At 36.8% G+C, this 16,977-nt stretch overlaps 2 protein-coding genes across 2 annotated transcripts in view; one reads left to right on the forward strand and one right to left on the reverse strand.

Annotated features, from left to right (window-relative positions):
* tg (thyroglobulin) overlaps positions 1 to 16,977 on the reverse strand; it is a 31,862-nt gene that overhangs the window by 2,784 nt on the left and 12,101 nt on the right. Inside the window, exons 23-44 of the mRNA XM_059508634.1 lie at positions 16,414 to 16,536; positions 16,199 to 16,314; positions 15,951 to 16,056; positions 15,229 to 15,426; positions 14,830 to 15,000; positions 14,418 to 14,504; positions 14,203 to 14,286; positions 13,901 to 14,038; positions 13,605 to 13,778; positions 11,723 to 11,834; positions 11,559 to 11,638; positions 11,281 to 11,424; positions 11,094 to 11,159; positions 10,821 to 10,955; positions 10,211 to 10,375; positions 9,911 to 10,118; positions 9,688 to 9,775; positions 9,248 to 9,386; positions 7,625 to 7,821; positions 1,269 to 1,433; positions 1,000 to 1,167; positions 669 to 856 (exon numbers count right to left, since the gene is read on the reverse strand). Coding sequence (XP_059364617.1) covers positions 669 to 856; positions 1,000 to 1,167; positions 1,269 to 1,433; positions 7,625 to 7,821; positions 9,248 to 9,386; positions 9,688 to 9,775; positions 9,911 to 10,118; positions 10,211 to 10,375; positions 10,821 to 10,955; positions 11,094 to 11,159; positions 11,281 to 11,424; positions 11,559 to 11,638; positions 11,723 to 11,834; positions 13,605 to 13,778; positions 13,901 to 14,038; positions 14,203 to 14,286; positions 14,418 to 14,504; positions 14,830 to 15,000; positions 15,229 to 15,426; positions 15,951 to 16,056; positions 16,199 to 16,314; positions 16,414 to 16,536 — 3,052 coding nt within the window. The remainder of the gene's footprint in view (positions 1 to 668; positions 857 to 999; positions 1,168 to 1,268; positions 1,434 to 7,624; positions 7,822 to 9,247; positions 9,387 to 9,687; positions 9,776 to 9,910; positions 10,119 to 10,210; positions 10,376 to 10,820; positions 10,956 to 11,093; positions 11,160 to 11,280; positions 11,425 to 11,558; positions 11,639 to 11,722; positions 11,835 to 13,604; positions 13,779 to 13,900; positions 14,039 to 14,202; positions 14,287 to 14,417; positions 14,505 to 14,829; positions 15,001 to 15,228; positions 15,427 to 15,950; positions 16,057 to 16,198; positions 16,315 to 16,413; positions 16,537 to 16,977) is intronic.
* LOC132103155 (src-like-adapter) lies at positions 1,817 to 7,963 on the forward strand. The gene is made up of 7 exons (XM_059508016.1): positions 1,817 to 2,122; positions 2,748 to 2,847; positions 5,755 to 5,841; positions 5,944 to 6,041; positions 6,270 to 6,401; positions 6,539 to 6,662; positions 7,090 to 7,963. The coding sequence occupies exons 1-7, from the start codon at positions 2,044 to 2,046 to the stop codon at positions 7,301 to 7,303; spliced, it is 834 nt and encodes a 277-aa protein (XP_059363999.1). The 5' UTR covers positions 1,817 to 2,043; the 3' UTR covers positions 7,304 to 7,963.

Consider the following 16,977-nt stretch of genomic DNA (forward strand, 5'->3'; position numbering starts at 1 on the left):
TTTGGCATCGAACTAAAGAATTGCAACTAAGCTGTTAAATCAGATTAAAACTGTGTTTTTAACATTGCATTTAAATGTTGCATTTTAAAGGCCACTTTGGGAGCACAGCTCTTCTTCTTTAAAAGAAGTCTTTCACTCACCAAAATTAAATTTTTTTGATAGATAATACAGTAAAACCATTATCTTGTGATATATTATTACAATTCAAAGTAACTGTTCTTTTTTAAATGTAATTTATTCCTGTAATGGCAAAGCTTAATGTTTAGCAGCCATTACTCAAGTCTTCAGTGATGTATTCTAATATGCTGATCTAGTGATTGATAATACATTTCTTCTAATATTAATATATAATATTATTCTTCGATAATACGTTTTGTGCAAATGTTTTTGTTTTCCACAATTCTTTGATGAATAGAAAAGTTCTAAAGAATACCCTTTTCTTTTCTTTTTTTATATATCTTGCAAGAATGTTTTAATTGTAACTTCAAAAGAATGCATCATTGCTGAATAAAAATGTTAATTTCTTTCAATAAACAAATGAATAAATCTTAGCCCGTTTTGCTTGGTAGTGCAACTTTGCTATCTGGGAGGTATATGCTTTCCATCCAACATTCTTGTAATGAAAACAAAAAATGTCCTTTTGTTCTGTATGACCTTCCACCTCTTACCTCGTAGCATTTTCCAGTGCACGAGAGAACACATTGTATCCTGAGGGTGTGGGGGAGTGTTGCAAAGAGTAGAACCAGGTCGCGGCCTCCTTCACGAAAGCATTAGCATCATTTCCTCCCAGAGAGTTCGACAGGGCTGCGTAAAATGCTGACTTGCTGTCAGCCCTTCCCTGAAGCTGCTCGAAATTCTTTTCATATAAAAGAAACACAAAAGCACCAATAAGAGAATGTAAGTAGTTGTTCTCTAACCACACCCAGCTTTAATTCTCACACTATCTTTTAGGTGCTTTGCTCTCGCTCATTTCTCAGTCTGATATATTTTTGTCCTGACCTTGATGTTCTTGGCTCTGCTGATGAGGCCATCTTCAAATGATGTCCCTAGAAGTAATTCAGCTTTGTGGAAGTTTCCGGACAGAAGGGCTACAGAAGGCTTTTCCCGAACTACAGTTCCATCAACCACTGGTGACCAGGCCTGCAGGGGACCACTCACTGCTAACAACTACACAGGAAGAACACCCAAAGAATGTTGCGCAACAAAAAATAATGATCGACAGATTTGACAGTTATGTGCATTTTCTTCTCAAATGTAACCCCTTGTACCTTGGTCTGGGCAGCATTGATGCTCTGAGCTGGTTTACTCCTCAGGCAGGTCAGCAGCTGTGAAATATCAGAGGCCGAGCAGCCAAGTTCTCTAGCCAGAGATGCAGTTTGTGCCTGGGCTTTAGATGTACTTGTTACAACAGCTGGAGAAAACCCCGATCCACCCTAGAAGCAGACAACAGCATTGTTAAACACTGCATATGACCACTAAAAAGGGATCCGGATCTTTAGTCATCAACCATGATGAGGTATTTTCATCTAGACCTCATTTATTTATTTATTTTTTTTGTTTTGTTTTTTTTTACTTTCAAGACATTTGTTACTCAGTTTGAGAATTGAGAGAGAATTTAGAGCTGTCAGACTCAAATGTCAATGAGACAAACACATTTTATATGAATCTATTCTGGCTTGAAAAACATTTCAAAACATAAAATCACGAAACCATGAGTGGTTTTCTTTGCATACCACAGCTATTTATACACCTATTTACCAGAAGCTGTGCATTTCTTCCATATATAGAGCATTCCTGAATTAATTTGCATGCGATTATAAAGCAGTTTCATTTCAGCACTTCCTATTTTTGCTTATTGTGAAGTGGAAAGTGTGGTGAGACACACAGCTTCCCTGTTTACTCAGGCCATGCCCTTATACTCTCATCAGTGTGAAGTTGTACAACAGAACAATAACATAATCTATAAGAAAGGGATATCGTCTTGGTTTGGAAAGACATCTAATGGCTGATTGGATGAGGTAAATTTGTAGGAATAGACCGACAATGGGAGCCACTCTGGCAGGCCAAAGAACCCTGGAGGATTTCAAACAAGCTAGTACTAATGAAGACCTTCCACCAAGAGGTACGAAAATGCTGAGCTCTGATCAAGTGACTGGTTTCAAGTGATGTTCCGAGTTATTGTAGGCTGATGCCACATTGTTTGAATCATTTACAGATGTTCTGGTGTGTGAAGAGACTCAAACTGTTTTAATACTTAAGCATATGTCGGTTCTCCGTGTAGACATAATGTGCAGTGTTAGCTGTGGTTTGTCCTTGAAATGAAATAATATTCAATAGACTAAGCTGAACTTCTCCATTCTGGCAAAAACAAAAAAAAATGAATTTCGTGTACGACCTAAAAACAAATGTGAAATCTCTAAAATTTGACACAAGCGCACAAAATTAGCTTGTAACACCCATGACTGAATAGTAACAAACAAGGAAGTTTGTTTTTCTGTTTAGTCATCATTCTTGAATTAAATGATCAAGTTAAAATGCTAGCTCAAAGGCTTAAGGAATATATTCGAAGTACTTCCTGGCATTGCAACTTAAATAGTAATAATTAATACTAAATGACTTCCTAACACAATTGCGCAAATATACAGGTTTGTTTCAGTAGCAAGAATCAAAGAGCTAAGTTATCTTTGACAAAAAAACAACTAACATACATAAACATTATGAACATATATATATATTTTCTGTTTTAGTGGACGAGAATGACACAGCAGTAGTGTTGGATAACTACCCTCCTCCTGATATCTGCGAGCCAATATATCGAATGGGAGATTGGCTGAAAATAGTGTCTGAGTAAGTATTATCATCACATATTTCTAAAAGAGTTTTTAACACAGTATGCTGCAGTGGCGGCTCCAGACAATTTTGATTGGGGGGGCAATGGGGGGTCCTGGTCATTTCAAGGGGGGTCTCATGAAAACCAACAAAAAATACAATGGGCAAGGCTAATAACTGCATATTACTGCATCGAAAATACATTTTGGTCCAAAAATAGCAAAAACGATGACTTTATTCAGCATTGTCTTCTCTTCCGTGTCTGTTGTGTGAGATTTCAAAACACTGAAGTGTAGTGATATCCAGTTCACGAATGAATCATTCGATGTAACCGGATCTTCTTGAACCAGTTCACCAAATCGAACTGAATTGCTTGAAATGGTTCGCGTCTCCAATACGCATTAATCCACAAATGACTTAAGCGGTTAACTTTTTTAACGTGGCTGACAGTCCCTCTGAGCAGGGCCGTGCAGAGACCTTTGGAGGGACAGGTGCTCAAAGTATAAAAGGGGCACATGGAACAAGGCTTTAAATGGCGCTGTTCAAAATATCAATACAGCAATATATTGTGATGCATTCCTTGCTGATTCTCGTATAGATATGGATGATTATGTATTGATAAGGCAGCAAATGCTTTGATGCAGTTTTGAAAAAGAAACAATAGAGAAGACAATTTTAAGTTTAAAATAATAATAGCTCCGGGATTAGAAACTGAAATGTCTTAAATTGTCCCAACCTGATGGCTTTTTCTTCTCTGTTCTACAGAATAATTAAGAACAACGGTTATAGTAAAAACTATAGAAAACACTTGTGCCTCTACATTTTCCTCTCTCACCAGCCTCTGTCTCCTGGCTTGCTGTTCCCTGCTCTCTTTCTGTCACTTGTGCCTCTACATTTCCCTCTTTTTCTTCCTCTATCTCCATCTCCTCATTTGATCTATTACTTTCCACTCTCTGTCCATCTAGGAAAAAGGCTCAATTTACTTTTTCAGCATTAATCTATTATTTTAACCATCACAACTACTCTTGCACCTAATCAAGAAGTCCACCTTAAATATTTATACAAAACATTAAAAAACTGATACACTGGAATATAGTGATTAATATTATTATTACTGTTGTAGTTGTCTAATATTGAACACCTTTGCAATGTAAACAAATGACAAGCTACATTTGTTATTCATATCCTTCACACTGCACTTTGATGTATATGTATATTATGCATTTTTTATTGACATTGATATTTTTACATTTATTTCCAGAGAGATATTATTGAGTTTACAGGCTAAAGTGGTCTTGCTGTTGTAAACACTGTTGCTATTGTAGAAAAAAAAATTTTGCGTCACATTTAAAATATAATTATATTTTAATTCGTTTCTGAATTGTTTTTATTTTTATAATGATAATTCAGAGAATGAGAAAATCTGAATAAGCCTTACCAGTGTTGTGATGATTATTTTTAAGGCACTCAACGTATTAAAAAATAAATAAGTACTGTAATATAATAAAAGTTTAGTCAAATAACAAAAAAGACCAGACCCCTCGATGCCTGTGAAACTTTTCTCCCTCAAACAGCACGCTAGTGTTACTTCTACACTACAGGCTACACACAGCAATATAAACCATATATCTGCATGTTCTCACATCACATCGTTCTTGTAAAATAATAATAATAATAATAATAAGTAAATAAACATCAAAATCACTTTGCTGAGAAATGAAACACCACTTACCAGCTGCCACGGTGTTGAAAATATCCTCTAACAATTAAAAAATGCGGATGAGGTCGTCGTCGTCAGGTGAAAGGTCATCATGTTGGTCATTTTATTTACGGCTAAATTATTATTAATAAATTGTAATAATATTATGATTGGGCGTGGGCAGGCATTCACAAAAGGGTATGTTATTACAAAAAAAATTAGAGGAAACTTTGCTTTGACAAAAGGGCAAAGGAGCAGGTGCTCAAGTGAACCGGTTCTTTCGGACAATTCGATCAAATAAACCAGTTGAAGAAAAACGGTTCACCGGTTCTTTTGCGCTCGTTGTAATGTCATTGGCGGCGACTGCCCTTCATTCAAGCCTTCGGTTTACCCGCACTAATAACATTAGGACAGAATCAGTTCAGAATCAATCATCAAAAGAATCAGTTCGGTTCAGACGCTGTGTGAGTCAGTCTGCTTCACACTGAATCACGCATGCGCAGTATCACCAGCTCCTCGGTTCTCGAATCGGATGCGTCTGACAGAAACGGTTCTCGGTTCAGAGTACGAATAAATTTAGAAATAATTGTTTTTTATTATTGTTCTGCGTAGTTTGAAGAGAAACATTTTTTAATCTTTATCCCGGATATATATTTTTTTAATCAGAAAGAGGATGGGGGGTCAAAGCGTTTTTTTGCAGGGTCTTGAGACCCCCCAAGACCCCCCCTGGCGCCGCCGGTGGTATGCTGTTATGGCTCACAAGATTATTACTCAAGATATGCTACAACAAATAAGTTTTTTCTTTCCTCCTTCCTTCAAAAACACTGTAAAAAACAGCAATATTGTGAAATATTATTACAATTTAAAATACCTTTATATTTATTTTAATCTATTTAAAAATTTAATTGATTCATGTGATTGTAAGCTTAATTCTCAGCAGTCATTAGTTTTCAATAGAGAGAGAGTTTGTATGATTGAAGTGTTAGTATGTTATTAAACTATATTTACCATCATTAACACTGACAGTTGCTGGGCGTAATGTGTGAATGCACAACCGGCCTCGAAACCTTGAAGCCATGTTCTGCTGTTTAACCTATACAGAAAACTGCTTTTCACGAAATGGAAATATGTTGGTTTTTGATCAATACAAACTTTAAAAGTACAAACGAGAAGCATAACTGTCCACATGCATTTTTACACATGCATTAAGTCTCCCTTTCTTTCAGGGAAGGGTACTGGTGGAAGGTCTACTCGGTCAACACTAAGGAAGTGAACTATATACCACACTGTCATGCCACAAAAGTCTACCATGGGTAGGTTCTGACTCGCCAACTAAACTAGCTACTTGTCATTTAGATTCCACTAGTTGTTTAATGCTCTCTAAGTGTTAATGGAAACATTCTTGCCGGTCTCAGCTGGCTGTTTGAAACTGTGACCAGACCAAAAGCTGAGGAACTGCTGCAACTCCCAGGAAACCGAGTGGGGTCATTTCTGATCAGAGAGAGCACAAAAGGTCAGAATACACATTTAAAAAGGAACATTATACTTTAGACTATTGCCAAACAGCCAGAGCTTCAGTTCTGGTCCATATTTCAGCTTATTCTGGATGACAACCGCTCACGTAAAACTGTCTGACAGACAGAGTTTTATAAATAGACCAATTTAAGGGTCTTCTAAATAATATGTTGGCTTATCCAGTAATATGGCTGATGTTACAATCATGTTGCTTGCATTTTTGTAGGTATGTACACCTTATCTGTGCGCCACAGAAAAATTAAGCATTATCGAATAGTTCGAATGCCAAACAACTGGTACTTCATCTCTCCACGTCTCACATTTCAATGTCTGGAAGATCTGGTCAACCACTACTCTGGTAAATAAAAAAATCACTATTACTACTAAATAATAAAAATAAAAAAAAAAATAAAAAAAAAACCACTACTCTGGAAAACCAAAAAACAGCCAGTTTTATCTGCTTGATGCAGATTTTTCCCTCTTGCTCTGGTTCAGATATAGCAGATGGACTGTGCTGTGTTCTAACTGGCCCATGCTTGACCGCCTGTGAAACACCCCTGAGTAAGATCACAAAAACACCTAAGGAGAGAAAATCTTTTGACTGGAGAGCAGTGGACAGGTAATACGATCAATAACAGCCACTCAAATTTTGTTCCCTACACTACCGCTCAAATGTATAGGGGTCAGTAATATTTTAATGTTTTTGAAAGTAGCCATCTATGTTCACCAAAGCTGCATTTATGGACCAAACAAACAGCAGAAACTGTTATATTGTGAAAATGATTAACATTTACTGATGATGAGTTTATGAATCAAAAGTTCAAATGAACACGATTTTTTTTTTTTACTGAATAAAAGTTTTGGTAGTGGTAGTGTATATTTAACAATTTTGCTTTTTTTCTCCACTAAAACGGAAATTAATTTATTTGATAAGTGTCTGAACTATGAACATGGAAGTGTCTGAACTATCATATGAACATGGAAGCATTTTTTAAAAAGTATATTCAGACAACATCTATAATACTAATGCACTTTTCTTCGCTCAGCTCGGAGCTCGTCCAACAGAGCACAAGCCCTTCAGGGGTCAGCTATGGGGTTCAGAACAGTGTCTCTTCCTACCTGTCTTTGCTGGGACAGCAAGAGAAGCCAGAGAAAAAGAAATTTAGCATGAAGAAGAGGTGGAGGTCTGTCTACATGACACAAAACCACCAGCTTGACAGTTTGGCTACTGTGGAAGACAACTATGAGGAGGTGCTTTGATAGATCACAGCTGATTCATTCCAGGAGCTCAAAAGCTGATCGAAGGTTATATAAAGGCATTGTGTGTTGCCTGGAAATAGAAAGACTTTTGGTCAGAGAATCATCTGAACATTTAAAACAGTTCCTCAAGCAAAGCACGTGTTTATATAAACTTAGGCTTACGAAACTTTGAGTCTGAATGTTTTAAGACGCTTGTGCAACCTTGTATCATTATTTTTAGACTGGAGAACGTTGCTCTTTCTGCAAATGTGACTTCAGACATGTGACATAAAACAGTTGTGTAATGTCACCAGCAGTGGGACTTAAGAGTTCTGTTCTTACCATTAGCAAAGCTCGGCGGAAAAGTGATGAAGCTGACGGTGAGGTAAGATGAAGACTCGCAATGTCGGCACCATTTCTCTCTGCCCCTACAGTGACTTCAGTGGGGTCTCCTCCAAAAAGAGCAATGTTCTTCTGAACCCATCCCAGAGCAGCTGCCTGGTCCTGCAACCCATAATTCCCCGGCAGAGCACTGGAATCTACACAGAGTCAACAGACTTCAATTCACTATCAGGCATATCCAAATGTGCTTTCCACACATATATTAAATGGCAATAAAGCTCATTCTGATTCTGAAAACTATGATGCAAGAAGATTTGAAATAAATGACTGAAAAATCAAGACATCAACAATAATATATATATATGTTTAATAAAGTATTCACAGCTCCACAGAGGTTTGGCTGGGAAATACCATTGTCACAAACAGTTCAAGAAATGTAAGGAAGCCAGTCACACTTCTGCACAGCTTTCACTGTGTGTTGTGTTGTGTGTTGTTCACTGTGGCCACTCAAAGGCCTCCTTTTCATACTTAAGTAGGGGAAAAGAATCTGAATATTTTTACAACTACTGTGGGGAATGGAACTTCTCACTTGAACATTACATAACTATATTCCATAACCATATCCATTTTTTTTTTTTTTTTTTTGGAATTCCATTGTATGGAATAAATTATTCACTTTGCAAAACGTCATTTCGTTCTAACCCAACGGGGCTTCCAGGACACAGTTTAATTCTAGTCTAGGATATATAATAAAAAATGTTTCAGCATAAAGTGTTCAGGAAGGCATTCACCTTTTTATTGCATGAAAATAAACACATAAAACTAAAGATGACTGAATTCGGGGCTCATAATGGTGAGGACTGTGTTATTTTTTAGATTCTATACTATATTGTTGCTCTACACCAAGGTTTTTCAGTCTTTATAGACCCAGAACCCAGGAAAAAAGATGTTTATCATACAATGGATGTATTCTTTCACTCAAAAGTTTGGGGAAAGTGAGATGTTTGTCACACTTTATTTTGGGAACCTATTAACTACAACTTTTGCCTCAATAAACTCCTAATTTGCTGCTTATTAAAAGTTAGTATGGTAGTTGTTAAGTTTAGGTATGAAGTAGGATTAAGTGACTAAAAAATATGGTCATGTAGAATAAGGCATCAATACCTGCTGTGTAAGTACTAATAAACAGCCAGTATGCTAGTAATATGCAACTAGTTAATAGTGAGAACTGGTCCTGAAACCAACTGTATTTTTTTTAATTTTTTTATTTTATTAAGCAAGGATGCATTAAACTGTTTAAAGGTGAACTTTGAACTTTCTTTTCATCACAGAATCCAGAAAACTATGTTTCACGGTTTCCACAAAAACATTAAGCAGCTCAACTGCTTTCAACTGATAATAAGAATTCTTCCTTCAGCACCAAATCAGCGTATGAGAAAGATTTCTGAAGGATCGTGTGACTCTGAAGACTCGAGTAGTGGCTACAGAAAGTTTAGCTTTGCCATTACATTAAATATATTTAAAATAGAAAACATTTGTGGGGCTGGTTAGAGTAATGATATATTATCCAGTTGCATATATGAACACTTTCATGTTTATATGTGTTTGTGTGTTTTTGGGAACCTGCACTGAGGAAACCGAAAGCGGCCACCCTGAAACTGGCTGTCACTACAATTATGTTGCCAACAGCAGCGAGGTAAGACCCATCTAAGAAACCCGATCCAGCGTTGTGGAAGAACACCAGAACCGGAGCGTTCTTTCCCTGTGACAAAACAGAAAAAGTCTACTATGAATACCAATAACAGCATTTACACCACAGTCAGCAGATACAGTGGTTTATGAAAGCAGTATTAAACATACGCAAAAGCCCATGAGAATGAGAACTGAGAAAAAAGAACATAATAAAGAAAGTTGTAACATTACATTAAATTAGTGTATTTATTATATTGTTCAAAAATCTGCGGCCAGTAAAAAAAAATGTATCTTACCGACTGCAAACTTCTGAACAGTAGTGTACATGTAAATATGTATCTATGCATGTTTTGAGCTCATGTGGGTCTTACCACACTACTAGCAACAAACACATTGAGGTACAGACAGTCTTCACTGGAGGTGGAGTCAGCGGGATCACCAGGTTGAAGACAGCTGGATCTAAAACAGTTATGATAAAACAAACCAGATCACATTCCTGAAAAAAGTGACTTTATTAATTCTGCAGTAAGCCAGCCAGTCAACTTTATGGTATGAATGTATGTTAATTCACATTCTGCAAACAAAGTTGCCCACCGGGAAAATGTGGCATTCCAGGTACCGGTCCAGTCAGCTGGCAGTGGACGGCTGAAACGGAGCTCTCCGACTGGTGGACGAGCGTAAGGGACACCCAGGAAATAGGTTACACGCTTGCTATCTGAGCCAGTTATGGGTTTCACCTCGCTCTCTCCGAGAAGTGTCCCGTGATCAGGAATGGAAACAGAAGTCAACTCTGGTCGTAAACCTATAAAGAAATGTTTGAACATCTGTGTTGTTGGGGTGAAAGAGATCAGACACTCTGAATAAACTGAAGGATGTTTTGTTTTGTGGTGCCACCTGTCCTGACGTAAACAGCCCGAGCAGGCTCTTTGGTGACTAGGAAGCAGCGCTGGCCACTGGTTGTAGAAAGGCAGGTGTGTGTGTCTGGATACATCACACATCTCATGGCTGACTCTCTGCTATCAACAGACACAGCTGAACAGGACTCACTTTCCTCACAGGCTACAGAAGAGCAGAAAGTTATAAGACAAGGATAACCACATACTATCTGTACTGTAAATTGCAAAAAACACAAATATCATGTTATTTTGATTATTATTACTAATTCAATTAAAATGTAATTAAAATAAATTATGAATGGATTGTATATTATTTCAGCCTTGCCAACATGGGAATAAATCACATTTTAAAACACATTAAAATAGAACTGATATTTTAAATTGTGACAATATCTCAAAATATTACTATTTTTACTGTATTTTTGATCAAACAAATGCAGCCTTGGTGAGCATAAGAAATGTAATATTTATTCAGAGCAAAAGTAAACCGCATGTTGCTACATCAAATTGCTCTGTGTTCAGCATGTAATGTATGGATCGAACACATCAGCTTCCTGTAAAAGTTGGGAGTAAAAAAACAAAAAACCCAACAAAGTGAGAAACATTACCAGATAGACACCAGTCTCTGACTTTATCCAGATCGTCTGCTATATCTCTGCTTATGTGGACAATGTCAAAAGCTGAAACAGATGAATCCACCTTGACAGAGCTGGCATCCAATTGCTTCCAGTTCTTCAAATCAGCTGCTTGCAAAGAAGCAATGAAATCAAGAATGATGTGTGAAAATTACATAAATGACTGAATTAAATTATCATCTAGTAATACAAAATAATACATTTGTTAGAAAACAGTAAGGTATTATTCATTTAAGAGACTCTTACCGTTCTTTGAGGGAGAGCGGAGACTAAATGGTGGACACACACTGGGATTCTTTATCCATTGGTTTACTACAGAGATATACAAAGCTGATGTTGAAAGTCATTTACTTCAAAAAGTCACATAATGGGAATTCTCAATTTATTGAAATACATTACTGAGTTCAAAAAGGCACATGGATTTCAGATATACCTGGCTTTTCATACCAGCCGAAGGGATAGACTTCAGTCTGCACTTTGGATGGAGAGCAGTCCTGAATCCTCCAGTTAGTATCGTCATTCTCACCACACATCTGGATACCCAGACTATTCAGAGTTAGACACAACACATCTGATCCTGTACAAAAGCAAAACAGAGACCAACTGTGAGTGGTTTCATTCCACAGATTAGACATCACATATGCTTTGAGTGAATGAGCAAGATGAGTTGTGTATTTGGAGACTCGTCTGAGTGAAAAGGTTCTTTCGTACTAGGTACACCTGAATCTTGGACATATCCTATGCCACGGCAGCATGGATCTTCATCACATCGCCTCTCACACTCAAAAAACCTGCTCGAAAAAATTAAAACAGCATTATGCATGAAGGAAACAAATAAACTGAGATGGAAACAAATTTGTTGGTTTTCCACTCACCCTTCTGTAATAGATTTACTGGACAGACTGACTCGACTGCGTACGGAGTAGGACACCATCTTCTTAAAAGGAACACGACCGTAGAAACTCTTCACACTTCCTAAAAGAGAAACTGCACGAGGAAAAGAAAGTGATGTCAGAACTTGATCAAAAGCTCTTTGGCGCAATAGGTTGGTAAAAAGAGTGCTTTTTTTGACTTAAAGTTCCAAACAGTGGAACATTTATACAAATACAAACTTCCAAGTGTGCTTTTGGGCAAAAAAAACTACAAAAAAAAAAAAACTGTTCGCTAATTATGACAGGTTCTTTGATTCCCTCAGTACAAGTCAAGATGAAACGCTGGAACCCATGCGGTAGATTTCCACCAAGGTAGCATTATTTTCCACCCTTAAACATCTACAGCAGATGGACCACATGTTAAGAGCTTATGATCACACCTTTTTGTTTTGAATTACTTTGTAGGCCATGAAACATTCAATCCACTGTGATCCCCTGTTTTGACTGAAAATCACTGCCTTTATTGTTCCAGGAACACATGATAGGACTATCATTAAAAATTAATAATAGTATCCACATATTAAAAAGCTCAATACTGGTAATAATGATAATGTGACAGTGAAGAAATAATGGCTGATAAAACATAAATTGTTATAATATTTCACAGTTGTACTGCATTTTTGATCAAATAAATGCATTCTTGGTGAGCATGAGAGATTTTTATCAAAAATATGAAAAAAAACAACAACTCATAAACCCCACTTTTTAAATGGTTATATAATCCAGCAAAGTTTAGTATACACTTTAAATTAAGAATTAAATTTAAAAATGTAATTAATGTTTTTTTTCAATTATTATTTCCATGTAAGCATCTCTCCAAACACATACTGAGATAAACTCTGCCTTCTGCTTAAATAAACGACATGTGATTGCTCACAATTTAAATACTAGTGCTGTTCAGACATGCAGAATAGCCACATCACTGATTGGATCACTCACTCATTTTTCAGAATCTTATATAACACCACTTTTCCATTTCTAATTTTAAGGCTAACAATGACCCACAATTATACAGACAGTTTCTCCCATGTGCTTTTCTTTCAGGGAAATCTAATTCTGACACCTACAGGAACAATCTAAATATGAAACAGTGGAGAATGTTGAATGGAGCAGATGTAGAAATGCAGATGAATGGTATTGAATTTTCGAAATTAAATTCAAATTTAAAATAAAAAGAAGAAAAGTATATTTACATAGTAAGTAAATAATGGTGAAGATCACACACCATGGCTAGAGCAGCGGACATTTACAGTCCCCTTGAAATCACTTGAGTTCAGTTTTATTGTAAATTCTAGATCATTATATCTGCTAAAAGTGAAAAAAGCTGAACTTTAGTAGCATGGATCGCATAAATACTAATAGAAAATCACTAAATTGCTACAAAATGTGATACCATGGTGTGTAACTTCATGTGAATTTTAAATGAGTGAGTGTGAGAACACTCTGAATTTTGGCTGGTGGGATTTCCATTAGATTTCACACTTAAGGGGTCATGAAACAATTTCGGAGATGTCAACAGATAAGATTGACACTTTTGTCAGCAGCAGAAGCATTTAGCAGCTGTGAAATTTTAAGACATCAGACTTTACCATAGACCACAGTCATGAATCTGCTTTTGCCAATATAGTATAATATATAGTGTACAGTATATGTGATTATTTGAGGAATGGGGTATGACAACAAAATAACTTTTGAGTTATTGTGTTTTCATTATTTCAGATGCATATGGAAGTAAATAATTCAAATAACCATACTTTTGTATCATAAATTAAATCATCACTTAATTGTATTGAAAGCATGGCCTTTTTGTGTATAAATGACTCACCATTCTTCTGGTATGCAGTCTGAAGACTCCGTGTCATCACTAAACTGCACGCCTGCCTGAGAGGTTTGTCATACGCCCCACATACACGCGTGTCAGGATACAATGCACATGCAAAATACAGAGGGCCTTCATCACGAATGTCGGATACATGACAGAGTTGTTCTTCTCCGCAGCCTGAAACCCAAATCCCATATTCACAGATCAGAATGTGAAACATTCTTGCACTGCACAGACATCTAGTAAGTACTGTATTTAAGTGTAAGCATATAGCTTCTCATGAGGCTATTGCATCTTACGTTTCAGGCACCACAGCTGTGCCTCCTGGAAAGTGTATTGGTGTTTAAAGATCCAGTAAAGCTGACTGGGAAGTTCCCTCTCTGGGTCGACTTGTACATCACCGTCCTCCAGAAGACCAAATGTCTCCTTTATTGAGTCTAAATGGACAGAAGATCCATTTAGAAAGAAAAAAAATAACATTTAAATATATATTTTACAATTTAATTTAAAAAAGTGCAATTTAGTTGTAAGCACAAAAAATGCTTTAATAAGTACATATATATTTATGAAACTAGTTTGGCTTCATTTCATTCATTCATACCAGAAAGTGTAATTTTGGAATCTTCTAAAACAGCTGATCCAATGCAAGCAGACGGAGTTTTTGGACGCGTGTTCATATCAGACTCTGAAGATGTAAATAATTACCATTAGACTATACAAGAATAAAAGCTAGATCATAATTCCTTAAAATATATGCTTTTGTTTAAGACAGGCTTTTAAAATGGTTTATAAGGGGCATGCAGAATATGTCCAAACCTTTCCAAAGGTAGATACGTTGGAAGCTAAAGAGAGTTTCCTGGTAGCCAGTTTTATTTTTGCTGGATGCCGGTAAGGCTGCATCAGCTACAAGAAATGTTAATTTCTATTACAACCCCCATCATATATGAGACATACAATTTAATTTCAAAATCAGTCAGACAGTAATATCTAGTAAATATTTAGTAAAATCTCTAAATGTTTGAGTTTATAACATGGGTACCAAGAGGGGGAGAAAAAAACACCAGAATGAAGCAATACAGAGCAACCACTGGAAACTAAACATTTGATAAAGGTCAAATAACAGCTGAACCAAGTTGTGCAAGTTTTAGACAACATTTAAACACATTTGTGCACAGTTTAAAATTGCTGTTATGAAATCTGGAGTGTGTACGTATACAAAGATTCATACTGATGGTGAAGTTCTGTCCACCAAAGTTGAAAGTGAAACGTTTCAGTTGTTTGCTGTATTGGACACCAGCACCACAGATGCGGCTGGAGGAGGCCACGCCCCTCGCATCCCAGTCTGCCTCACTGCACTGCAGCACTGAAGGAGCGCTCAGGAGCCCACACATGATAGAGCCTGCACAACACGACACAAACCATTTAACAACATTAAACACAGATGTGATACATACAGCTAAAAAGATTGTCAATAGACATAGTAAAGGTATAGTCAAAGAAATGTGTCGGCACGTGCCCTCACCAGTTTGAATAAGCATGACACGACTTATTTTGTATTGTAGGAATTTAGTTTTAGAGCAGTGGAAAGGAGCTACATCTGCTTGTAATGAGTGAAAGTGACTCTTACCTCCATCGAGGACATTCTGGTTAAGGATGAATCCATCACAGCAGTTCTCACGACTGCAAGAGTTGACGCAGAAGCGATGGACGTCAGCCAGAGTAGTTCCATGCGCATCAAACACAAGTGTCCGATACACTCCAGAACCGGTCTTACGGAAACTCAGTCTCTCAAAACTCTTCGGGCCTGCTGTGCTGAATTCATGACCTTTCATCAGAAGATGAAGGGTGGAGAGTAAAAGAGAAAGGAAGAAGAAGAGATGTTATTTAAATCATGGGCAAGAAACGCAAGTGCATCTAAATGCTCTTGGGCCGCCAAAAATAACCAGACACTGGGAGCTCTGTTCCTGAAGAAGTCTCAAAATATCAAGTCATTTATCTCACATGGAAAAATATTTATCTCATAAAAGAACAAGTTTCAGGAATGTTTTTATTACAATTTTCTTTATTCTTGTGTCCACCGATGACTAAACCACTTTGCTAAAATCATTACTTACAGACCACAAATGAATCTTTGGGACTGCAGTTCAATTATGTATCTTGATAATATTTTATTGTAATATGCTCTTTCCCTTTTAGAAAAGTTAATTCTCTATTCAGACAAACTCAAACTCTCATGATATTGTATGCATCACTTATTGCTATGTGTAACCAATAAGGGGTCCAGGTGACTCACAATAACTAACCAAACCGAGAACATTTGGGATTTAATGATTTATCTGATAATCTTACCTTTCTTTCTCAGCACAATCAGACCAGGTTCATCTCCTTTTATTTTCAGAATACAGTTGAGAGTTTGGAACATTTCCGCACCATCATTTCCCAAAAACCCTTTGCTCTGCAATGCCAAACAAACCACAAGACTCTTTTTAGCAATAATCATAACACTTTTCACTAGACCAAAAAAAAGACCCAATGCTAAATTATAACACTTAAATATCCTTAATGTATTTTTTCTCCAATTAAAATTGTGGTCATACTTGCTCAGAGGTCCTGCATTCAACATTATCCACACTTGTGCTATACAGTTCACAGAAAGTTTTCTCTTTATCCCTGAAAATAGCCACATGTTGGCACGAATCTTCCAGGGCACAATCTAAGAGGGATGTGATCAACATTAGTCATTAAAAGTCTGAGTGTCCATCTAACTAATTCAAGTACAGGTGAACAACAGCAATATATAAGTGTAACTCACCAAGCACACACTTCCTGAGCTGTTTCTCTTTTGGCTGGGTTGAAGACTCAGAGCTCAGTATTTCAGCACTCTCTGATTTAAGCAGCAGGGAGGAAGGGGCAACCACCGCAAACTTTTCCATTACTGCAGACACAAGAAGAATGATATACTGAGCATACATAAGTTAGATATGGTTTTCCTTTCATATTGATAAAGATTTGCCCATTTATTAGCACCGTTGAACTGACACTTTAGCAAGGCTTGTGGAAGGTACTTTCGAATTGTAACTCACTAAGCAAGCTATACTTTAAACCAGTAGTTGGATACACTATAACTTACTAACAAAAAGTGGCTAACTACATTGATACTATTTAAGAAGATAATATCTTTCTGAATATAAAACTATCACCATCATACTTTTACAACCAGAGTAGCATTTATCTGACACAAAACAATCATGATGTCAATTGGGACAGGGTTATAAGGAGAAAATTACATCAGTAAGTACTAATACCAGTCAAATAAACAGTAACAAAGAACAGAATTTAAAGTTGCAATGAAGTGGAAATAGCGTGACATTTTCTT

Source organism: Carassius carassius, chromosome 24 (assembly GCF_963082965.1).
Source record: "Carassius carassius chromosome 24, fCarCar2.1, whole genome shotgun sequence".
Classification (NCBI taxonomy): domain Eukaryota; kingdom Metazoa; phylum Chordata; class Actinopteri; order Cypriniformes; family Cyprinidae; genus Carassius; species Carassius carassius.